General features: G+C 40.0%; 1 protein-coding gene across 16 annotated transcripts in view; it reads right to left on the reverse strand.

Moving 5' to 3' along the window:
* CDC42BPA (CDC42 binding protein kinase alpha) overlaps window positions 1-26,618 on the reverse strand; it is a 322,044-nt gene that overhangs the window by 159,722 nt on the left and 135,704 nt on the right. For all 16 annotated transcript variants that reach the window (XM_078441190.2, XM_078441187.2, XM_081791830.1 and 13 more), the window contains 3 exons: window positions 13,461-13,554; window positions 3,497-3,697; window positions 1,144-1,392 (listed from right to left, as the gene is read on the reverse strand). In XM_078441190.2, the coding sequence (XP_078297316.1) occupies window positions 1,144-1,392; window positions 3,497-3,697; window positions 13,461-13,554 (544 nt within the window). The remainder of the gene's footprint in view (window positions 1-1,143; window positions 1,393-3,496; window positions 3,698-13,460; window positions 13,555-26,618) is intronic.

Below are 26,618 nucleotides of genomic sequence, written 5' to 3' on the forward strand. Positions count from 1 at the left end.
GTTCTTAACTGCCTTGCATATGCTACTTACTGAACAGTGAAAAGTGACATAAAATTAATATAAAAATTCTTAGTGTAGAATTAAAACCATAAGAAATAAAACAGTGGAATAAAAAATAAAGTTCAAATTAAGAAGACAGGGCCCCCGGCTCAGTCAGTTAAGTGGCCAACTCTTGATTTCAGCTGGGGTCATGATCTCACGGTTCTGTGAGTTCGAGCTCCACATCTGGGCTCCACACTGATGATGTGGAGCCTGCTTGGGATTCTCTCTCCCTCTCTCTCTCTCTCTCTCTCTCTCTCTCTCTCTCTCTCACCCTCTCTCTGCCCCTCCCCCACTTGTGTTCTCTCTCCCTCTCCCTCTCTCTCAAAATAAACTTAAAAAAAAAAAAAAAAGACTAACCAGACAAAAACCATAAAATCGTGCATTCTTCTTGTCCTAAATTGCACCTATGTAACCTAAAGGTTTGGAGAAGGGGTTGAGGAACTAACAGGCCCGTAAGCCCCAGGTGGTTGAAGGCCTGGCTACCCTGTCGGTCTGCCACCACCCCAGGTAAGGCCGGGACCTCAGGACAGGCAGGCCGTAGATTTCCACCCCCTTCTTTCCCCACAACTTTGCTATCTCTCAAGGCACCGCCACCGGGCATGGGCAGCTCTCCCAATGGCATCAGCAGAAGCAGCTTCCTGCCAACGTTCGACGGCCCCAACCAAGCTGATGGAAGGCTGTGGGGGCGCTTGTTAACCAAAGCTCAGGTTCTTATGAATAAATTCTTCTCAATTTATTTACCCCGGGTGATTTGTCAAGCCCCGAAATGGTCCAGTACCATGGCGTTCTTGAAGGAGAGATTGGCCAACCTCCTCACTCTGCCATCACGAGTCCACTTTTCTAAGCAGCTAATTTCTCCTCTTCCTCGGAAACCTAAGGCATCACTGACCTAATGAGTAAATCGTGAAGCTGAATTCTGCTCCTTGTCATGAATAAACATGTTCACCTCAGTGGACTCTCTTAATCACTTCACGTCTGGGAGAATAAATACTAGAAGCCATGATAACGGTCTGACTGGTAATTGATGAGGAGGCCCATGAAACTGCTTTATAACCATGTTAAAAAGAAAGAGACAGAACCCCTTCACAGAGTCATACTTACAGAGTTCTTTAAACAATCATCATCCACATCAAAATTGGATGTATCTGTGGGGCTACTAACTTCTGGAATATAAGGTGCTTCACAGTTTCGAATATTATCCCAATCGATTCCATTGAAAAAGGGGTGTTTCTTAAAGTCTTCTATGCCGTTCTGACCCAGTCGGTGTTCTCTGCTGCAAATGAGCCTTCGAATAAGATCCTTAGCATTTTCAGACACGTCGGTCACTTGAGCTGGAAACTGAAACCTCTCCTGAAAAACAGACACAAAGTATAAACCAGTGTTTAACTCCCTAAGTAGGCTGATGAACGTTCATTCGTTCTTCAAGATGCGCTTTCTCTTAAAAATGTCTAGGAAGTGTTCACTGCTACCAAGTACTCATACTACAGGAGATCCAGGGATGGGTGAGAACAGAGAATTTTCCTAAAGGAACTTTTCATTTTAAGTGTGACTCAGTCATGCACACGCTGCAGGAAGAAGAAAAAATCAAATGCCAACGTACCTCACTCTGCTGTCGGAATGAAGAGAACTTACTAAAAGCAGAGTCTGACTCAACCTTTCAGGAGAGCGTATGTGACGGGTAACGTTCGGATAAGTCGCGAACGAAGGGCTGAGTAACGGTAACAGATATTGGGAAAGAACGGAACGTGTACTTGACACCACGACGTGCTCTACGCACCCACCTGGTGAGTCCTCGCAGCGGGGGTCGAAGGCAGGCACCTCTCTTATCCCCACCGCACAGAGGAGGAAACAAAGGCCCAGGGAGTTCAAGCAACTCGCTCCCAGTCACACGACGGGCTTGGGTGGAGCGGCCCAACTCCGGAAGCCAGCTCTGGCCCGCCATGTCACAGACAACGGTTTCTCTCCGAAACGCTCGACGCGCTAATTACAACTGCGTAGCCCTTCCCTGTCTTTCCACTCTTCCTAACTACTTTAGCAGGTTACCTTCACAGCCAGGTACCAGAGCGCCAACTCTACAGGAAGCGTCGACTCTCTGGAAAAGCGCCAACTACACAGCAGAGTCAACTAATCGTAACTGTTTCACCAGATCAACTAAGAAGAACAGATCGTCACTCCTTTTATGGGATATTCCTATTCCAGATTTTTGTAACTGCTCACCCTCTGCTGAAACCAATCAACCAGAAACAACTTCTTCTTCTTATAATTTATTTCTATTTCACTTGGTACTAAATGGGTTAATAAGGTGCTATTCATTTGTCCCTGTGGTGAATCTGGATTGTTTCCACTGCTTTGATCATAAACAAGACTGGAAGAAGTATGCCTGTACATACATCTTGGTTGAACTGAATGTTTCCTTTAGGGCAGAGTCCTAAAACTCAAGTTGCTCAATCCAAAGTTCTATCATTTTTTAAAAAATTTTAAGTTATTCATTTATTGTGAGAGAGCGAGCGAGCAGGGGAGGGGCAGAGAGACAGGGAGAGAGAGAATCCCAAGAAGCTCTGCACCGTCAGCGCACAGCCCGATGTGGGGCTTGAACTCACGAACTATGAGATCGTGACCTGAGCCAAAACCAAGAGTCGGACACTTAACCGACTGACCCACCCAGGCCCCCCCAAAGTTCAACCGTTTTTAAAGGCTCTAGATGCGTACTTATAAACTTGTTGACAGAAAGGGTACATCAATTTATATTCCTATCAACAACATCTAACAACGTTCATCTCGTTGAGTTATTTACAGTACAGAGTATAATTTTTCATCTTTGCCAGGTGAGAAAACAAATAGCTCATTTTTATTTTGATTTGCACTTTGTGTTATTACTGCCAAGGATGAGAATTTTTTAAATGCATTCTAGTTATTAATGTACTTATAGTATTAAGGATAAAAATTATCTGTTTATGATCTTTGTTATTCTACTGATGAAACCATTTAATTTCCTATTTAAAAAAAAATTTTTTTTTTTAATATTTATTTATTCTTGAGACAGAGACAGAGCGGGAACAGGGGAGGGGCAGAGAGAGAGGGAGACACAGAATCTGAAACAGGCTCCAGGCTCTGAGCTGTCAGCATAGAGCCTGACGCGGGGCTCGAACCCACGAACTGTGAGATCGTGACCTGAGCCGAAGTCGGACACTGAACCGACTGAGCCACCCAGGCACCCCTTAATTTCCTATTTATTAGCATTTCTAATAAAATACAGGCAAAGGGAGAGCTAATAATCTTACGTCTAATTTATGGATTTTGATTATTCATGTTTAGTCATGTTCCCTATTAGCACAGAAATTCAACTGTTCACTGTTCTTAGAAAATATTTTCTTTTTAAATATCACATTACTTTAAATTTATTACATGTATTATTTACCACATTCAGTTGTTGAGAAAAGTGAAATATACTAACTTTATGATTCATAATTTTTCCATATGTCTCCACCAGAGATTCTGCATAAAATGGTGTTTCTCCATAAAGCATTTCGTACATACAGACGCCCAAAGACCACCAGTCACACTCAGGTCCATATCTGCCTTTCCCGTCTTCCATGGCTTGAAGGATTTCAGGAGAGATATAATCTGGAGTTCCAACAGCCACTGAAGACTGGACCTGAAGAAGTTCACACACTGTTAGTAATCTACTACATTAGAAATAAATAATTGCTAAAATTTTTTTTTAACGTTTATTCATTTTTGAGAGAGAGACAGAGCATGAGCAGGGGAGGGGCAGAGAGAGAGGGAGACACAGAATCCGAAGCAGGCTCCAGGCTCTGAGCTGTCAGCACAGAGCCTGACACGGGGCTCGAACTCACGAACTGTGAGATCATGACCCGAGCTGAAGTCGGACGTTTCACCGACTGAGCCATTCAGGCGCCCCAATAAATAATAATTTTTAACTACAAATATTTAGATTTACTTAAATACACAACAGACATTATTTCAAAACAACTACAACTTTTTCATTACCTGAATTTGGTCTCCTTGTACACAGAACTAAATTTTATATAATCTCCACACTGGCAGTCCTTTGATTTCATAACACTATAGAATATTTATTACTGCTGTGGCTTCACTGACTAAACTCAGGGTTGCCATATGATTTGGACACACAACCATTGAAAACAAATTGAATACTCAGTACAGAACATTCATTACTGATATTATCTGACTACCATGTACATATTAAAAAAAAAAAATCAACCTGGGCAAATCCTACAATTCATTAAAAAAAATTTTTTTAATGTTTATTTATTTTTGAGAGAGAGAGCATGAACAGGGGAGGAGCAGAGAGTTAGGGAGACACAGAATCTGAGCAGGCTCCAGGCTCCAAGCTGTCAGCACAGAGCCCGACGCGGGGCACGAACCCCCAAGCCGCGAGATCATGACCTGAGCCGAAGTCGGACCCTCAACTGCCTGAGCCACCCAGGCCCCCCTACAATTCACTGAAAGGAAGAAAAATAACTCCCCCCAAAAAGACCAGTATTTATGAGCAGTCCAGAAATTATTTCAAAATATCCTTTTCTTTTTAAACGTCTCAACTGAAACCTAAGGAAATAAATATTGACAACGTACTGCAAACTACTTATTAATTTAAAAAAGTTACAAAGGGAGAAAAACATACTCTTCAAAAAATTAAGTCCCAAAATAGAATAGCTGAGCATATAATTATGGTAAGTTAGATGTAAATGAGAAAATAATTGCTAAAAATGATTTGGTCAACACATCTTATAAGGTACTCTAAAGTACAAGAAAATTAATTCTTTGTATGTTTTAAAGGAGCATATCACATTCAGGTCTTTTATCCATTTTGAGTTTATTTTTGTGAATGGTATAAGAAAGTGGTCTAGTTCCATCCTTCTGCATGTTGCTGTCCAGTTCTCCCAGCACCATTTGTTAAAGAGACTGTCTTTTTTCCATTGGATATTCTTTCCTGCTTTGTCAAAGATTAGTTGGCCATACTTTTGTGGGTGTAATTCTGGGGTTTCTGTTCTATTCTATTGGTCTATGTGTCTGTTTTTGTGCCAATACCATACTGTCTTGATGATTACAGCTTTGTAGTAGAGGCTAAAGTCTGGGATTGTGATGCCTCCCACTTTGATTTTCGTCTTCAATATTACTTTGGCTATTCGGGGTCTTTTGTGGTTCCATACAAATTTTAGGATTGCTCGTTCTCATCAAAACCCTAGAGGAGAAAGCAGGAAAAAACCTCTGACCTCAGCTGCAGTAATCTCTTACTTGACACATCCCGAAGGCAAGGGAATTAAAAGCAAAAATGAACTATTGGGACCTCATGAAGATAAAAAGCTTCTGCAGAGCAAAGGAAACAACCAACAAAACTAAAAGGCAACCAACGGAATGGGAAAAGATATTTGCAAATGACATATTGGACAAAGGGCTAGTATCCAAAATCTATAAAGAGCTCACCAAACTCCACACCCGAAAAACAAATAATCCAGTGAAGAAATGGGCAGAAGACATGAATAGACACTTCTCTAAAGAAGATATCCAGATGGCCAACAGGCACATGAAAAGATGCTCAACGCCGCTCCTCATCAGGGAAACACAAATCAAAACCACACTCAGATACCACCTCACACCAGTCAGAGTGGCTAAAATGAACAAATCAGGAGACTATAGATGCTGGCGAGGATGTGGAGAAACGGGAACCCTCTTGCACTGTTGGTGGGAATGCAAACTTGTGCAGCCACTCCGGAAAAGTGTGGAGGTTCCTCAAAAAATTAAAACTAGATCTACCCTATGACCCAGCAATAGCACTACTAGGAATTTACCCAAGGGATACAGGAGTGCTGATGCATAGGCACACATGTACCCCAATGTTTACAGCAGCACTCTCAACAATAGCCAAATTATGGAAAGAGCCTAAATGTCCATCAACTGATGAATGGATACAGAAGTTGTGGTTTATATACACAATGGAATACTACATGGCAATGAGAAAGAATGAAATATGGCCTTTTGTAGCAATGTGGATGGAACTGGAGAATGTTATGCTAAGTGAAATAAGTCAGGCAGAGAAAGACAGATACCATATGTTTTCACTCTTATGTGGATCCTGAGAAACTTAACAGAAGACCATGGCGGGGTGGGGGGGGGGGGGAGGAAAAAAAAAAAAAAGAGGTTAGAGAGGGAGGGAACCAAACCATAAGAGACTCTTAAAAACTGAGAACTGAGGGTTGATGGGGGGTGGGAGGGAGGGGAGGGTGGGGGATGGGTATTGAGGAGGGCACCTTTTGGGATGAGCACTGGGTGTTGTATGGAAACCAATTTCACAATAAATTTCATATATTGAAAAATAAATAAATAAATAAAAACAAAAAAAAACAACTGAGAACAAGCTGAGGGTTGATGGAGGGTGGGAGGGAGGGGAAAGTGGGTGATGGGCATTGAGGAGGGCACCTGTTGGGATGAGCACTGGGTGTTGTATGGAAACCAATTTGACAATAAATTTCATATTTAAAAAAATAAATAAAGGAGCATATAAAAAATGAACATTCTCAGGGTAGAATAACGGCTAATATTCTGGATTTTCTCGAAAAAAAATATCATTCTTGGTTAATCATTAGAATAGACTTCATATTTGGCAATCCTAGATTAAGTAACTTGAAAACTCTTCCACTGCAAACTCTTAAAAATGCTACATAAAATACAAAACAACCATCTTTATAAACATATAAATGAGCTCTTAAAAAAAAGAAATTCTTAGAGGCCTATAATCAAGAAATGTTTGGGAACCAGGGTGATAATCATTAGAGCAAGGAGTGGGGCTGGCTGGGGAATGTTGGTTTTCATGTTCTAGGTCCTCGGGTTTTAACATATACAGGAGGACAAGAGGACCCTCAGCCTATATGAGGTTTGAAGCAAGAGGCAGCCCCATATAATAGTCCTCACGCTAAAGCGGATCTTGTATATAAATAAGTAAATACAATACTATGGATACTAAAAAGCACATAACTATATAATCATGGTCCACAGAGATGTTCTAACTGAAATTGGAAAGTATTTAGAACTGAAAAAGAGTCAGATGCTGTATTATATATCAAACTGACAAAGGAAAAGAAAAGCACAAATAAACATTAGGGTGGAAAAAAACAAAAAAAACCTACACATGTAACAGATTTTAAAGCTAAGAAGAGTGCAATCTGAATGTTATACCAACAAAATAGAAAACTCAGAGAAAACAGACAATTTTCATAGGAAAAAAAATAATAACTTACCAAAACTGACTCAGGAAGAAATAGAAAACCAAAGAGACCTATAACCATTAAAAAGTTTGAATCAATAGTATAAAATCTACTTGGAAAACAAACCAAAAAAAAAAAAAAAAAAAAAAAGGGAAGAAGAAGAAGAAGAAAGGGAAGAGAACAAAACCTCACTAAGGCAAAGGTGATTTAAAAGTGAGTTCTACCATTCTACAAATTACATAACCCCTGTGTTACAGAGGGTTATGCTCTAAAGGCAAAATGGGTAAGGGGAGAGGATATGACTACTCCCCTGTCCATTTTATAAGGCTAAAATACACAACCACAGAAACCAGACAAGAATGATTTGAGAAAGAAAATCATACCACAACCTCAGCTATGATCAATCTCAAGTATGAATCTCAGGTAACAATCCAATATAAAATATTAGCAGAGTCAACCTAGCAATTTGTTCAAAATATCAATACGCCTTCATCATAAAGTTATGTTTAGCCAGAGAATGGATGACTCAACATTAGACAATCTATGTCATTCATCAGATTAACAGATTAAAGGGAAAACATCCTAATATCATCATCTCGATGGATGCAGAAAAATCATTTAATTACGACAATAACAACGATAACATATTCTTAGTAATAAGAAACAGAAATTTCCTTAATCTTATAAAGAATATACACCAAAAGTTTACAGCAAACATCATGCTAAATTTGACCCTATAGGAGAAACACTGTTAATGTCAAGAAGAAGGCATAGAAGCTCCCAATATTACTAGCTATGTAATACTACACTGAAGATCACTGCATAAGGGTAAAAAATAGCATATGTAAGAAATGGAGGAGACAAAACCCGAAGCTGATTATTACTTGTGGATCATATGACTGTCTATATAGAAAATCTAGAAGAATCTACAAATTATTTTGAATAAGAAATTTAGCTTGCTAGCTTCAAGATGAGTATACAAAAATCAACTTGGTCCTCAACAAAAGTAACAAGCTATTAAACTGGAAACTTTTTAAAGTTTTAATTTATAATGCTCCATGCCCCCCAAAATCCACAGTATGCCTAGGAACAAGCTTAACAAATTAAGGTCATGGATTTACGGTGAACATAATGATAAAACTTCAAAAACAGACATAAAAGAGAACCTAAACCAATGGGGAGAGACACCATATTTATGGAAGGCAAGATTCCATGTTATGGACATAAATTTCCCCAAAATCAACCTCTATATTCAATGCAGGTCTACAAGCTTGTTTGTGAAGGGGTATTTGTATGTGTGTACACGTATGTATATAAACCAAGAATATAATCCCAACGATCATACGGAAAAACAAATGGCCAAGGACAGCTGAGACAATTTGAGAAGAAAAGGAATTACAGCAGGACATCTCTCCCAGAAACTGACCTCTTGTAAAGATATGTAGTGATTAAGATGGCAGAGTTTTAACTTGCAGGTGAGAGCCAAAAAGCAAGGCAACACTTGACTTGGAAAGTCATAAAATTTGGGAAAGGTTAAAATTGAGGCAGCTGCCCAGGTGATGAATAAATCCTATCCAAAGTCATATAATCATAACATTTCAGAACCCTGGGACAAACAAATTTTCCACAAGCTTCCAGATAAGGTGGGGGGTGGGGAGGGTTACAATAGAAGAATTGAGAACTAGAATGTCGCCAGATGTCTCCACAGTAAGTTAGAAGACAAGGCAACGCCTGCTAGATATAATTTCAAATCTATAATACTATGCCCAAATAAATTATCAGTCAAGTATGGGGGTAGAAGTGACACCATTTTTAAGATGTGCAAGATGATAAAATATTTACTTCCCCTGGAACCCTTCTCAGGCAGCTACTACCAGGGGGAAAGAAAGCCAGACACGGGACCCAGGAGACAGAGGAGGCACCACTACGGAGCCGTGCAGTAATCCCATGATGAGGGGTGGGACAGTAGTGGCATGACTGTGCTACGACAGGCCAACAGAACAGTCCAGATTAGAAAGGGGGGTGGCAAGGCTCTAGGGTAGCCATCTCCAAAAGATAAAAGGGAACCGCTAAGTGACTTAATGTGTCTGAGAGAGACAGGAATTACAGGGTGGAGAGTTTGGGGATAACCTGGCAAGGATTACACAGAAAACCAGGCAAAGTGGTCACTTACTCCAAGGACAACAAAAAGCTGTTCAAGAAAATAATTATAATTAAAATAAACCACATGGCAGCACTATGAACAATATTTTGTATAAAATCATAACTGAATAGGATTTGAGGAAAGACTGTGATACTTACACTAGGAAGACAGACAGAAAGTGTATGGGTTGGATGAGATGGTAGGAAATTTTCCACGGTAGGAAATTAACAGGTAAAATCTAAAACTAAATAATCAAAAGATAGTAGCAAAATATGGTAACCAGAAATACGTAAGTAAAAGAAACGACAGAAGAAAAGCCAGAAGTCTGTAAGTGTCTTCCTCTAGCAAAAGAGATCCAGACTAGAAAGAACAGGACACAGGAATGCAGTTTTTACGATAACCCTTCTTGAAATACATACAGATCGCTTCGAGGAAAAAGAAATTAAATGGAAAGAAAACTAGTACAAAGGCTTACTCATTATAATTTTTAAAATTTTTTAAATGTTTATTTATTTTTGAGAGAGGGAGGGAGGGAGGGGCAGAATCCGAAGCAGGCTCTAGGCTGTCAGCGCAGAGCCCGATGCGGGGCTTGAACTCACCAACCGTGAGATCATGACCCGAGTCAAGGTCCTAGCCCCTCATTATAATTTTTTACATGGAGCCCCTGGAGCCCCTCATTATAATTTTTTAAATGGAGGATAAACCTGCTGTTATGTCCAGGAAATTTATTTTGAGGTCATCAATAAAGAATGAATGATTGGGAAGACGCACCACGATTTCAGGAATAAACTTGATCGGGGTGACTCCTGCGGACAGAAACGGTACGCACTGCATTCTGGGATGCACAGGGATCTGGAAGGCTGCGAATCAGAGTCCCAGCTGTGAGTCTAAGGGGCGGATAGCATGCGGAAGTGGGGAAACGCTAGCTCTTTCCAGGAATTCTTCTTCCATGTGACTCTCTCCTCTCTAGAATTCCGATCCACAGCTTCCTGATGCCACAGCCTCCTCACTTTGATCTGTGGTTTCTCAACTCAGCAAGACCACCCTGCGATTTCTCCCTTCTCGTGTCATGCCTGGCACGATCTACTGCCCACTTCCTGTCTCACATACAGCAGGTATTCTCGAGCAGTGTGATTCCACAGACTATTTCACGTGGTTTGTGTTACTTCCACGTATATCATAACCCCATGTGACAGCGTTATTATTTTTGCTTTTAACAGTCATCGGATGCCTTTTATGTACATTCTGCAGAAATATAGTCCTTTGTCTTTATCCTATCTTATTGATCATATCTGATATTCTTTATCCCACCCATCTAAGTATGCAACTGGTATCATTCATCTCCTTTGGATTAAAGGACACTGCTTAGCATCCAGGCCTGCTGGAGATTAATGTCTCATCTTTCATGTAACTGAAAATGTCTTTTATTCACCTTCATTTTTGAAGAATATCTCTGCTTGACATAGAACTCTTGGTTTACACATTTTTTTTCCGTTCAGCATTGCAAAGACATCATTTCATTATTTCTGACAAGAGAGCTGTGGCTATTCTTACCATGTTCCCAAAGTACGAACATGTTTTCAATTCTGGCGGCTTTCAATTTTTTCCCTTATGTTTCATTTTCAGGAGCTTAATTGTGTACAAGTGGGGTCCCTTTTATAAACGTGAGATACACTAAGATTCTTAGATTTATGTTTTCATCATATTTGGTAAAAATCACCAATCCTACAAAGTTTTCCTACTCCTGTTTCACTCTCTTCTTCTAGTATTCCAATCCTATGGATCCCTGAGCCTCTATTTATTTTGCTTCAGTCTTTTTCTCTCTATTCTTCAGACTGGATCATCTCTTTTGACCTGTCTTCAAACTCACTGGCACTTTCTTCTCATATCTCTAACCTGAATTAACCTCCTCCTGTGAATTTTTTAAATTTCTATTACTATACTTTTCAAGTTCTAAAAGGTCTATTTGAGGGACACCTGGGTGGCTTAGCTGGGTGACCCGACTTCAGATCGAGTCATGATCTCATGGCTCGTGAATTCGAGCTCCGCGTCAGGCTCCGTGCGGACAGCTCAGAGCCTGGAGCCTGCTTCAGATTCTGTGTCTCCCTCTCTCTCTGCCCCTCCCCTGCTTGCGCTCTGTGCTTCTCAAAAACAAATATTAAATTTTTTTAAAAAATAAATAAAGGGTCTATTTGATTTCTTTCTCTGATGAGATTTCTTATCTGAACAATCTTTAAGGCTATATTTTAACTGTTTAGTCACGACCTGAGCCAAAATCAAGAGTCAAACATTCAACCAACTGGGCCACCCAGGTGCCCCTGACTGCTTCTATTTTTTAACTCTGTATCATAATCCCTATCGTGTCCCCATTTTTGTTTGGTTTGGTGATTTCTGATTGAATGCTGGTCACTGTCAGTAAGCCGTTGGAGCACAGAGCATGGATCCTGTTATCTTTCTCTGAAGATATTAATTCTTGTAGAAGAAGATAAAAAATACTTCCTGATCTCCTTGAACAAGGGTTAGCTTACAATTACACCCTTGGAGGGCAGATTTACAGAAGTCTGAGATTCATCAACTCGGGGCTTGAACGCACGACTGTGAGATCAACACCTGAGCTGAGATCAAGAGTTGGAGGCTTTAACTGACTAAACCCCCTGGGCGCCTCTGTACCAGTTTCCTTAACCAACCATCAGAAGGACATCTGGTTTTCCAATTTGGGGCTATTACAAATAAAGCTTCTGTAACCATTCATAAATGTACAGTTTTTTGTGGGAATGCAAATTTTTATTTTTCTGGAATAAACAGCAGGTGTGCAATTCCTGGATCACATGGTAATTGCATGCTTATTTTTTTTAAGACACCACTAAGCTTTTTTCTGGTGTCTGTACCGTTTCACATTGCCTCCAGTAATGTGTGAGTGACAGACTTCACATTCTTGTCAGCATTTGGTATTGTCACCAATTTTTCTTTTTTAATGTTTATTTACTTTTGAGAGAGAGACAGAGACAGAGTGCAAGTGGGAGAGGTGCAGAGAGAGAAGGAGACACAGAATCCAAGGCAGGCTCCAGGCTCTGAGCTGTCAGCACAGAGCCTGACGTGGGGCTCGAACTCACAAACGGTGAGATCAGACCTGAGCCGAAGTTTTACGCTGAACTGACTGCACCACCCAGGCGCCCCACGTACGTTTTTATAGTTGTTTATAGTGAGAGGACAATTTGGTACCAATCACTCCTTTCATCATGACCAGAGGCAGAAGTCATATAATCTACTTTTTTCAAGATATCTTCTTAGGATAAATTTTCGGAAGTCAAATTACTGATCCAGAATAATAGGACATTTTCATGGCCTTTGCTCTCAAAAACAGTGCCTGCCAATTGAAATTACTTACATTTGGACCTCTGCTATATAGCCAGGAAGTTGAAAAGCAAGCAAAATAAAACAAGACAAAACAGAGAATAAATTGGGGCATATAGACTTCTATGTAAGTGAAAGAAAACAGCTGAAAGGTGTAGGCTTAGGACAACTAAACCAAATGGTCATGTAAAACTGAATCCACATAGAGCCTATCCTGATTAAAGCATTCCTTTGTTGAACGTTGTCCCTCAAAACAGAAACTAGACAACTAGGGAAGAAAGATGAAAAAAATAAAGGTGAGGAAGGAGCCACATTTTCTTCTTCCATCTTCATTCCCTTCTCTAAACTGTGAAAATATCTCAAGTGCAATCAACAGTCCCTCTAAAGAAGACACAAAGTTCTCCTAAAAGACGCACTGTATCAATCTTACCATCACTAACATACACAGTGAAAATGGCGAAGGACTTTATAAACAAACCCTATTATGAGTCAGTATGCCTGAACGCTGTTGTGGGAAAAGGTGGCGCGGAGAAAGTCAAAAGGACGGACGGACGGACAGACGGGTGGATGGATAGTTAACTACTATAAATACGTGGATTCTAAAGCAAATAAAGAGGACAAGTAGCAAGGGGGAGATCTATGGATAAAATGACTTCAGATTTAGCTTTATTTACCGTTCCATCTTCCATCAGCTTCAGACAAGAACCAAAATCTGCTAACCGAATATGTCCATTCATGTCCATCAATATGTTGTCAGGTTTGATGTCCCTGAAAAGATAGATACGGTCAATTTTTAGTGGGGGGGGGGGGGGACTGAACCACTTATTTGGTAAGACAAAATTTTATTTGAAAACTTCAACTTCTTTTAAAATCAATACTCTAAGAACACCCATTTGACTAAACTTTATGGATTCAAATCCTGGCTCCGATTCATATGAAAACTTCCTTAAACACACGCACTTTCAGTGTTCTCCTGGAGATAAAAACTTTTTGGCAGTTTTCATTCAGGTTGAATTAACTATATAATGTGCACAGATTCCAGTATGACCACATTAGGCCTACTTTCGATACACGGAGAAGACCACAATGTCTTGACACACACAAAACAAACTATCCTTTGGCCGTGAAATCGGAGAGGGAAAAATACACTTCCTCGACCTCACAATAAATAAATTTCTAATTATTTCAGTTCAAAGTAATTCTAAAGACATTGCTTCATAAAGCTGATTTTGAAATTCATCTGACACACCGCTTGGTAGTAATTTACGTGATATGCTTGTAAGGTATCCAAATCTAATTAACAAATCACATCACACCAGTTTTTGTATCTGTTTCTACTTTTGAATAAGGAAAAGTGTTGCAAACCTTGGCAAAAATCATACGTAAAACGATTCCTGTAAAGAAGACCCAGCAACGCGTTTTCTAATCACAATCTAAAACTTGTGAAAAATTAAGAGATTAGACCCTCTCAATGTATTCTACCTGGTGAGGAAGAAAAAGAATCTTCTATGAACATATATGCAAAAAGAATTCCATTATCATGTGGTTAGGGTCATTTTCTTTCCCATTTCTTTCCTTGACTTATTCTATAACTGGAGGTTTGTACCTCTTAATACCATTTACCTATTTCACCTATCCCCCCCACACACCTCACCTCTGACAACCATCAGTGCGTTCTCCGTATCTAAGAGTCTGTTTTTTTGTTTCTTTCTTTGTTCATTTGTTTTGTTTTTTAGATCTACACAGAAATGAAATTACAGGACGCTTGTCTTTCTCTGATCTCACTTAGCATAATACTCTTCAGGTATACCCATCTTGTCACAAATGGCTAAATCACATTCTGTTTATGGTTAAGTAACGGTCCGCTCTATGTATGTACATCTTCTTCATCCAATCATCTATCAGTGGATACCTGGGCTGCTTCCATATCTTGGCTATTATAAATAATGTTGTAATAGACATAAGGGTGCACGTATCTTTTCAAATTAGTGTTTCCGTTTTCTTTGGCTAAATACCCAGGAATGTTATTACTGGATTATACGGTATCTCTGGTTTTAATTCTTTTAGGAACACCCCTTCCCCAATGTTTTCCACAGTGGCTGCACCAGTTTACAGGCTCACCAGTAGCGCACGAGCATTCCTTTTTCTCTACGCCCTCACCAACACCTGTTATTTCTTGTCTTTTTGGATTCCAGCCATCCCAACAGGGATACCATAACATCTTGTTGTGGTTTGGATTTGCATTTCCCTGATGATGAGTGATGTTCGGTACCTCTTCACGTTCAGCACCTTTATATGACTCTCTTGAAAAATGTCCATTTAGTGCTTATGCCCATGTTTTAAGTAGACAGTTTGGTTTTTCGTTACTAAGCTGGAGGCGTATTTTGGAGATTTGCTCTATATTTTGGAGATTTGCTCCTTATTGGACGTATCACTAACAAATATCTTCTCCCATTTAACAGGTTGCCTTTTTGTCTTGTTGATAGTTTCTTTTGCTGTGCAAAAGCTTTTTTTTTTTTTTTTAATGTTTATTTTTGAGAAAGAGAGAGAGAGAGAGAGAGAGACAACGTGAGCGGGGAAGGGGCAAAGAGAAAGGGAGACACAGAATCCGAAGCAAGCTCCAGGGTCCGAGCTGTCAGCACAGAGCTCAACACGGAGCTTGAACCCACAAACTGTGAGATCATGACCTGAGCCGAAGTCAGCCGCTTAACCGACTGAGCCACCCAGGCACCCCAAAAGCTTTTTATTTTGATGTAGCCCCCATAATTTATTCTTTTGTTTCCCTTTCTTGAGGAGACCTACTTAGAACAAAGCTGGAGGTATCATGATCCTAGATTTCAAGCTATACTACAAAGATGTAATAATCAAACGGTATGGTATGGACACAAAAACAGACAGATGTACGGAACAGGATAGGGAGCAAATAAACCCAAGCTTATGTGGTCACTTAATCTACAACAAAGGAGGCAGGAATACACAATGGGGAAAAGACACTCTATACAACCAATGGTGTTGGGAAAACTGGACAGCACCATGCAAAAGAATGAAACTGGACACTTTCTCACACCGTACACAAAAGTAAACTCAAAATGGATTAAAGACCTAAATGTGAGACCTGAAACCATAAAACTAGAAGAAAACATAGGCAGCAGTCTCTCTGGCATTGGCCTTAGCAACATTTTTGTAGATCTGTGTCCTCAACTAGGGTCATTTTAACTGGAATGATACCACTCAAGGTTTCTATGCCTCAGTTTTCTCATCTACAATCAGCATAGTATGACTGAAGACATTTCTGTGTGCAATACACCACAATATGGCAAATACTGACACACAGGCCAAGTCCAGCCCATTGCCTGCTGTTGAAAATAAAGTTTTGTTGTAAATAAAGTCGCTTCCGTTCACTTGTAAGTACTGTCTCTGCTGGCTTTCCCACTATGACAGCAGAAGCAAGTAGCACTGACTACAGTGTGGCTTTCAAAGCCTAAAATATTTCCTGTCTGACCCTTTACAGAAAAAGCTTGGTGACACCTGTTGTGGAGGACAGAGAAAGGATAGATGCACTGGAAAACAATAACAACTTTTATAGGAAATTGGCTTCATTATCCTCAATGTCTGAATTCACCCTGAACTGTCAGAGTGGCATATTAAAAAAATATTCTTCTGTTGCTTGGAAACATCAAAGAACTATACTTTAGTGCTAGAGGACCCTTAGAAATTACCTAAATCATTTTTAGATGACTATAAAAAATGGATTATATTTTTATTTTAAGAGATAGTGGGCACCTGGGTGTCTCAGTCAGTTCAGCATCCGACTCTGGATTTCAGCTCAGGTCATGATCTCACAGTCTGTGGGTTTGAGCCCCACATTGGGCTCCGTGCTGGCAATGTGGAGCCTGCTTGGGCTTCCCTCCCTCTCCCTCTCCCCTTCTCTCTCTCTTTCTCTCCCCCCCCCCCCCCCCGGCCCTCCCCAGCTCACACTAAGTAAACAAACTTTAGAAAAATATATATTAAGCTGAGGCACCTGGGGCTCAGATGGTTAAGTGTCCAACTCTTTATTTTCAGTCTGGTCATGATCTCATGGTCACTGAGATAAGAGACCAGTGTTAGGCTCCACGCTGAGCATGAAGCCTGCTTTAGATTCTCTCTCTCTCTCTCTCTCTCTCTCTCTCTCTCTCTGCTCCTCTCCCTTGTGCTTTCAAAAAAAAAAAAAAAAAAAGCTGTATAATTACTACACATAACTGTTCCTGGTGTATTTCTCAGATTAACAAAATTTTTTTATGTTTATTTATTTTTGAGATCGAGAGAATGTGAGCACTGGAGGGGCAGAGCCAGAGGGAGACACAGAATCGGAAGCACCAGGCTCAGAGCTGTCAGCACAGAGCCTGATGTGGGGCCCAAACCCATAGGCTGTGAGATCATGACCTGAGCCAAAGGTAGACACTTAACTGACTGAGCCACCCAGGCAGCCCTAGTTCTCAGATTTTATCTATTTATTTTTTTAATATGACAATTTGTATTTCAATATTTTCTGTGATTTCTTTTTTTTTTCAATATATGAAATTTATTGTCAAATTGGTTTCCATACAACACCCAGTGCTCATCCCAAAAGGTGCCCTCCTCAATACCCATCCCCCACCCTCCCCTCCCTCCCACCCCCCATCAACCCTCAGTTTGTTCTCAGTTTTTAAGAGTCTCTTATGCTTCCTAGTTCTCAGATTTTAAAGACTAAAAGAATTACAGAAAAGGAAAATAGTGAAAGGATTCATAATCATCATTTTTAAAATATTTTTTATGTTTATTTTTATTTATTTAAAAAAAAATTTTTTTTTTAACATTTTATTTATTTTTGAGACAGGGAGAGACAGAGCACGAATGGGGGAGGGGCAGAGAGAGAGGGAGACACAGAATCTGAAAGAGGCTCCAGGCTCCGAGCTGTCAGCACAGAGCCCGACGTGGGGCTGGAACTCACGGACCGTGAGATCATGACCTGAGCCAAAGTCGGACGCCCAACCGACTGAGCCACCCAGGCGCCCCTATGTTTATTTTTATTTTTGAGAGAGAGAGACAGAGAGAGAGAGAGATACGGAGCACAAGTGGGGGAGGGGCAGAGAGCGGGAGACACAGAATCCGAAGCAGACTCCAGGCTTCGAGCTGTCAGCACACAGCCCGACACGGGGCTTGAACCCACGAATACAAGATCATGACCTGAGCCAAAGTCGGACGCTCAACCGACTGAGCCACCCGGGCGCCGCCATAATCATTAATATTTTAAAGATAGGAAATATTAAAACCTAATTAGACAAATAAATTGTATTTATATTTATAACAAATAATAAACAGTGTAACGGAAAACATTTACCAGGACGGTACTGACTCTCCCTAAGTATCCCATTTCCCTCCCGTATCATCTCCTTCCCCCCACTCCCGAGAGGTTAGCAACCACTACCCTGTTTACTGTATCCACATTTATTTTATGTTATTAGTACACATATATGCGACCATTAAGACTACGTATTTTTCTGAATGTCTTTAAACTTTGTAATTGATACCAAACTGTGTGTAGCCTGTGCAACTTGGTTTTCTTCTAATACTGTTTCTGAAACGTGTTATCCACGTTGATACACATTGTTCCAGTCTGTTAGTTTTAACTGCCATATGGACTACTTTCAAATACCGAACTTCTCAATTCTCCTGATTATAGAATTAGCTTGTTTCCAACTATTTCAGATTGTTGTAGGTTTCTGTTTTGCTAGTTTACAAAATTCTGAAACGAATATTTTCATAAATGTCTCCTGGTGCTTGCCTGTGAACACATCTCCAGGCTGTGTAACCAGAAATGGAATTCTAGAATTCTACCGTGTGTGTCTTCAACTTCACAACTGTGATTACTATTAAGGTTAAGAATCTTTTTCGTCTCACGTTCCTCTTCTGTAAAATGCCAGTTAATATCCTTAGCCGTTTTTTTTTTTTTTACACTGTGTGTGTGCGGTTTGCTTTGGGTTTTGGTTAATATTCAGGAATTGTTTACTCAAACTTAGGTTACACGTGTTACAAATCTCTCAGCATGTGGGCGTGTTTTTCCTCATTGTTTATAATATCTAATTTGTAAAAAAAAATTATTTAATGTCAATGTAGTCTTCTAATTTGTAATTTGTGTTTTTGTCTTTTTCACTATTTTCAACTTTTGTGAGATATAATTGACAAATGAAACTGCCATATATTTAAAGTATACAACATGACAATGTGACCTACATACACATCTCGCTGAGTTAAGTAACACACCCATCACGTGTTTACTTTTGTTTTGGGTGGGTTTTTTTGGTAAACACTTCAATTTGACTCTGTTAGAAAAGCTGGGTTATATAATACAGTATCATCAACTAGTCACCATGTTATACATCAGCTTCTCGGACCTCATTCATCTTCTGACTGAAAGTTTGTGCTCTTTTACCGCCCTCTCCCTTATTTCTCCAGCCCCTGGCAACCACAATTCTATTCTCGCGATTTGTGGGTTTTGTCCTGGGAAATCTCCCTTACCTTCTCCCCGAGGTCCTAAGGGTGGCGTCCCGTATTTTCCTCTGTAAGTTTTAAGGTTTTACTTTTCACTTCAAGCCTTTAGTCTCCCTGGAGTAAGTGTTCGCATGTAGTGTGAGATGAGGGCCCTACCTCCTTCTGTCCCGATACCACTGACTTCTAATACCACGCAGGCTGCAGATCGAGTGGATTTCTTCCAGAACTTCCTAAAGCTATTTCCCTGAACAGTCGTTGGAGTCAAAGGAGACCTACAAACAACTGCCAGAACAATCAACATAACCTGGAACTGATCCAGGCAACATTAGATACGTGATGACCCCGTGTCTGTGTCTACACCTGGACCAATACCACACTTAATCACGGAAGCTCTATAAGGACCCCTCCACACCAGCAGACCAAGTTTTTAAATTCTCATGGCTCTTCCAGATGAATGCTAGGATTAGCTTAACAGGGTCCATAAAACACACTGAGATTTTGTCAGGGATCACAATGATTTTCATATATTAATCTAAAGAGAACTGATGTCTTTATAATCAGACTCTTCCCATCTAAGTATACATTATATCTTACTGATGAGGATTCTTTTAGGTCTTTCAATAATACTGAATTTTTTTTCTGCAGAGAGCTTTTATTACCTATATAGCTACCTAGCTATCTTTTAGCAACTATATATCTATGTATTTATTTTATATCCGTAATTTTTATTGTCTATGGTTTTAGGTGCCTTACAGTTTTGGTGCTACTGTGAATGGGATTTTCTTCATAGAATCATTCTTCCTTCGCTTCCAATTTTTAAAAAGTTTTTTGTTTTAATTTTTTTAGAGAAAGCATGCGTGCAAGTGGGGGAGAGGAGCATGGGGGGGCAGGGGAAGGGGAGGGAGGAGAGGGAGACACACACACACACACACACACACACACACACACACACACGAGCAGGCTCTGAGCTCAGCAAGGAGCCTGACGTGGGGCTGGGTCTCACGACCCTGGGATCATGACCTGAGCTGAATCAGACACTCAAGCGACTGAGCCACCCAGGGGCCCTATTTTGCTTCCAATTTTAATGGGAATGTTCCTAATGTTTCGCCATTAAGTACAGTCCTTGGCTTAGATTTTCAATAGAAATTCAGTATTAGGGGGACAAAAATTCAGTATTACGTTATGAGAATTATCTTCTACACCCAAATTGCTAAAAGTATCAGGAATGGATATTCAATGTTGTTGTCATTTTCGGTATTGAGATTATTTTTTGGTTTTCCTCCTTCAATGTATTAATATAGTATATTACACTAATAGATGTTGTACTGTTGAAACTCCCTTGTAGCCTGGGATGAAACCCACGTGGTCATACTTGTTTGTTGTACCACATATCACAGAGTCTAAAATTCCACCAATTGTAAAGAGGCATCACTACGTCTAGTGCAGCTACAAGAGAGAATACACTGGCAACTATAATTTTAGAAGCCATTTCTTTTAAAAAAGCACTCCAATTTCAGAGACATTAAATCGAAAAATAAGTCTGTCTTATTAGTATTGAAAAACACATACACGCTAAATCTGATTCCATTTTTTCTTGATGATTCCTGCTCTCCTATTCATAAGGGACACTGCACCACACTAACGTTCGCCCCTTGTACCGTCCTCCTTTTCAAGCTTTGTGATCAAAATTTCACTACCATCATAAAGTGAGGGAAACAGATTTTTAAAAATTCTCAAACTTTCTGAAACAATTTACATAGGATTCAATTATCACTTTCTTAAAAGTAAAAGAGAACTCATCCGTGAAACCACGTGGAGTAAAAGAAGGTTCACAGCAGCTCTACTGTAAAGGCTCAAAAGTGGGAAAAACGCAAATGACATCAACAGCAGATAAACCATCATACGTTTATACAATGGAAGACCACTCACCAATAAAGAAAAATCTATTGACACATACATCGAACTGAATGAATCTCAAAAACCTTATGTGGATAAAAAGACATCAGACAGAAAAGAATACATGACGTATAATCCTATTTGTAAGAAGTTCCAGAACAGGTAACCCTAAGTTCTGGTGACAGAAACCAGAACTGGTGACTGGAGAAACAGAAAGAAGATGTTCACGGAAAAGAGCACTAGGACATTCGCAGGGTGATAAAAAAACATTCTATGTCTTGACTGCAAAGGCGGTTACACAGATGTATCCGTTGTCAAAACTCTTCACTGCACACTTAACTCCTGTGTTAACTTGACGCGTATTTCAATTTTAAAAATCAAGGAGACAAGGCACCAAATGCCTAAAAATAGATGAGAGTGAAGTTTTGTGGAAGGGGAGCTTTCCATTAGACTCAGTTTCCTTAAATGTTCTTAGGGTATTCAGATAATTTCTATTTCTTCCCAAGTACATTGCAGTGGCTTATATTTTTCTAATGCACATTTCATCCACATTTTCAAATTTACTGGAGTACAGTTGCTCACAATACTCTTACTATTTTTTAAGCCTACAACATACTTGCTTACAGTTCTATTCCTACTCTCATTTCTTTGTATCTCTTCTGTCTCGATAAAAATAACACCTAGTGCTTATTTAGTACTTTCTATTTTCCATGCAGTGTTTGAAGTGACAGTCACAGCTTTTTTTTTTTTTTTTTGCTTTTTTTTTTAGGTCAGCAAGTAAAAACAACTAATTGCTGCATACCCAAGAAATGCTCAAAATGAAAAGAATAAAAATAAGGTGAAAGAAAATTAGAGGATATGAATACCATTACTGAAAGACTGGTGTATTTATATTTTACCAGGCAAAGTAAATTTCAAGGCAAAACAAAACAAAATGCCCTAATAGTGATTAAAAAAAAAAAAAAAAAAAAGGATCCTAGGATCCTTGAATCAGACTTGCTTGATATAGAACAAGTACACATTTGCATATTCCGCTCTCCCAGGGAATGAGGAAGTGAGGGAGGAAGCTGAGAGGGTGATAGAATTCTTCCCTCCTCCCCTCACCCGCCCCATCTGAAGCAGGGTCCCAGGACCAGGGCCGCACCTGTAGGTGCCAAAACCGACGATGGTTCCTAAGTGAGGAACTCTACCTATGCCTTTAAACCTTAATGTCAGAATTCTTACGGTCCTGGTGGGGTGGGTTACACCTTACCCCATCTGGCAAAACCAAGCTAGGCAGGGAATACTGCTGGACTGCCAGGTGGTTGAGCTAGCCCACAATTTCTGCATCTAACTCTGCACTGAAAGAATGTACTGAGAGGGAGGCATTTGCGAGACGAACATTGCTGCTGGCATTTGGGCCAGCACAGCGGTCAAGCTGAACATCCCTTCCAGAGGTGGAAAAGTTTGGGCAAAACGAAATGATAAATGGAGAGGACGAGGAATAACTAGGGCTAAAGCCATCAATAAATGGGTTATGCAATGAGGGAAACCCAACATTACACCGATGCTTTCTCTGTGAGCGGCTCAGAGCAGAAGATGTTATTGCCCCTTAGCTCAATGACACCAGACGCTTAAAAGTGGTGAAGCCATGTGTTGCCAAGATGCTTCTGCTTTGGGGACGGGACACAGTCAAAGGGGAATGCGCAAACCTGGGTGGCATCATTCTGGGAGACGTTTAATCACGTGATGTGATGATGGTCTAGAGGGTGAATGACTCACGGGGACACCAGGAATGTGCTAGTGCCTTGGCTTTTATTTTTCAAGTCACGTCTACTGCCATATGGTGTAACCCCGGCCTGGGTGGTTGAGATTCAGCCCTGCTGTGTAAACAGGTCTTAGGATAATACTGATACCGATAACTAAACGTATTAGGAGATTTGGTTAAAGCCTCCACAGGATCTGGTAAAACGACCAGCCTGAAGAAGTAGATTCAGCTAATCATCAGCTGTCTCTACATGGAAGAGTTCCACACAAGTTTATCATACAGCAAAAACAGTAGTAAAGGGAGAAACAAATAATTAAATTAGTACAAAAATATGAGGGGCGCCTGGGTGGCGCAGTCGGTTAAGCGTCCGACTTCAGCCAGGTCACGATCTCGCGGTCCGTGAGTTCGAGCCCCGCGTCAGGCTCTGGGCTGATGGCTCGGAGCCTGGAGCCTGTTTCAGATTCTGTGTCTCCCTCTCTCTCTGCCCCTCCCCCGTTCATGCTCTGTCTCTCTCTGTCCCAAAAATAAATAAAAAACGTTGAAAAAAAAATTTAAAAAAAAAAAAATATGAAAGTATATGTAATGACCATATAGAATGGGCTTGTGGTTAAATGACAAACATATTCACACTACTGCTGATATAAACGCTATACTAAATGTAGATGCCCAAACAAATACGATCGCTTTGCTCTCAGAGAGCCTTGCGTTAAGGCCACGGGGTGGCCTGCGTCACGAAGAACAAACCCAATGAAAGGTCTGGCCTTTGCTTCGGCTGCTGGGAGGTGATCTCTAGGCCACTGGAATATCATGCCTGATCGGTGGTGTGTCTTTGCCTGGAGGCTCTGGCCACCAGACAATCTAACAACGTAATTTGTGATGTAATTTACCTGGGCCACACAGTATCAGTTTTACCTCTGGAAGGGACCGGAAACTAATGGTATCATCCCAACTTCAGGGAAAGGTCAATCATGCAGACCGTACGCTGAGCCCCCAAAACTCCGGAAACCCAATGCTCAGGTGCACTTGCTTGGTTAACAGTCCTGGTGCCTACCGTCACCCACGAATGGCAGGTAAGTAGAGCTGTTCCCAGCTCCACGGGGAGAGGACGACAGACGCTCCCCTGGACTCTGCCCTACGCGCTTCTTCCCTCGGCTGGTTTCCATTTGTACCTTTTCTATGCAATAAAATGTAAGCAGGGAAGTGTTCAGTAATTCTGTGAGTCCTTCTTGCAAATTATGGAAACCTCAGAAGTTCATTCTGATCCTTCCAATTCAAATTCAGAAGTACACAGAGTTCATACGTGTCCTCTTCTGTTTTCTCGGTATCTCCTTTTTTTCTATACCAAGAGGCCAGATTCTCAAGGACACAGGGGACAACAGAATTAGAGTAATCCATAATCACTCATTTATTTCACATTTACACTCAACAATCTCAAAAATAACATGACGAATACTACCCCAAAATTTTACTGAAGACAATTTGAAAAAAAAATCTGCATAAATTCTCCCAGTTAATCACCACTGACCTTTATAGTTCTATTAGATGTCCATTATTAGAGTATGCAGCCATCAATACTGTTCAGTCTCCCTCTTTTTTCCTGTTTTAATCCATAACTGACTATTTAACGAGCAACGCCAGTCCTTAAGCTAAGGTCTCTCTGGTCATTTTGGTTGTCTGTAGCTCATTCTCTCGTGGAATATTCCAGATTCTTCAGGAAGAATTCATGGGAACAACGTTCCCCAGGCTCCTGCAAGTTGACAACACTGCTGTGTGTGCTTTTTATACCTGAAAGTTGATTATGTTCATGTTCTCTTTTCTGGGGTATCATAAATATTGAACACACTTTTTTCCTGTCATAAAGTTTTGTTGTTGAAAAGTCTGATTATAAACTAGTTTTCCTTTCCCTGTGACTTACTTGTTTTGTCACCATAGGACTTTTTCCTTTAAAAAAAAAAAAACAAAAACAAAAAAACTCCAAAGTTCTATAATTATACTAGCATTTGTTTATGCCCCATCTATCCATTATGTTATAGTTGTCACACATATTACATATGCATTCATCAAGTATCTACCAAAACAAATCTCTTTAAACAGTCACATATTTTAGGGAGCCCGGGTGGCTCTGTCAGTTAAGCATCTGACTCTTGATTTCGGCTCAGATCATGATCCCAGGGCTGTGGGATCGAGTCCCACCATCAGGCTCTCCACTGAGTGTGAAGCCTGCTTAAGACTCTCTATCTCCCCCTCTGGCCTTCTCCCCAGCTTATGCTCTCTCTCTCTCAAAAAAAAAAAAAAAAAACAATAATAATAATATAAATACATAAACAGCCATGTGTTTTAAAGAATTTTGGAGAGGGGTGCCTGGCTGGATCAGTTGGTTTAGTGTGTGGGTCTTCATCTCGGGGTTGTGAGTTCAAGGCCCACGTTAGATGTAGAGACTACTTAAAATAAAGATTAAAGTTTAATCTTAAAAAAAAAAAATAAAAGAATTTAAGAGAAAAAAAGGTGTTTTATGTATGCTGAGGTTTTTGGTTTTGTTTTTTTTTTTACCATTTATTATGCTCTTTCTTCTTTCTTAAAGATCTCCATTTCCTCTGCTGACTCTTCATTCTGAAATATGTCATCAGTGTTTCTTGTAAGGAAGGTCTTAAGCAATAAATGCTCTTGGGTTGCATCTATCTGAAAATATCCTCTTTTTAGCTTCATTCCTAAGGAAAGTAGGTTGATAGTTTTCTTCTTTCCAGTGTTGTCAAAATTTTATCTTTTAGTACCCGTGGTTGTGATGAGAAATCTGCGATCTTTCAACTTGTAAAATGCTTTTTTTTTTTCCCATGTAAAATGCTATTTTCCTCTAGATGCTATCAAGACTTTTCATATCCTTTAATTCCATATTTTGATTTGGAGGTGCTAGGAGTGATTTTCTTCGAATTTCTATTGCTTTGGCTTGACACAATTGTTGATTCTATAAACTCATATGTTTCTCCAAACTTGGGAAGTTTTAAGCCATTATTTTTTCTGCCTTATTCTCTTTTTCTGGGGCACCAATTACATACGTTGGATCTTTTCATCTCTGATCTGTTCACTCTTCCAATCTTTTCACACCTGCTTTGCATAAGAGAATTTCTACTGATCTATATTCAATTTCATAGACTTTTTCCTTTGAGTCTCCTTTCTGATACAGAAACCACTCAGTGAATTTTTACCCGAGATACTGTATTTTTCTTTTCTGAAGTTTTCATCTGTTTTTTTTTTTTCTATTACTGAGATTTTCTATCATCTCATTCATTTCAAATGTGTTTTCTATTACTTCATTAAGTATATTTAAAATAAGTACTAATCTAAGTATTTAAGTGATATCTTTCACTATACCAAGAGGCCAGATTCTCAAGGACACAGGGGACAAGAGAATTAGATCAGGTTTTACCTGATAATTCTTATAATTTAAACCTGGGTGACCTGGGTCATCTTGAGCTAGGAGTCCACTTTCTCCTCTTGAGACTGAATCATAATTTCCTGATACACTGAGTAATTCTGGATTGTTCTGTGCACGTTGTGATCCCATGCACACTGTGGATTCTGTCAAAAATCTCCAGAGAACGTTGGTATTTTAGTTTCACCAGTCAACCTAGTTAATCTGAGATGTATCTAACATCCTCTACAACATGCCTGAGGCTTAAAA

This window comes from Panthera onca, chromosome F1 (genome assembly GCF_046562875.1).
Source record: "Panthera onca isolate mPanOnc1 chromosome F1, mPanOnc1 haplotype 2, whole genome shotgun sequence".
NCBI lineage: Eukaryota > Metazoa > Chordata > Mammalia > Carnivora > Felidae > Panthera > Panthera onca.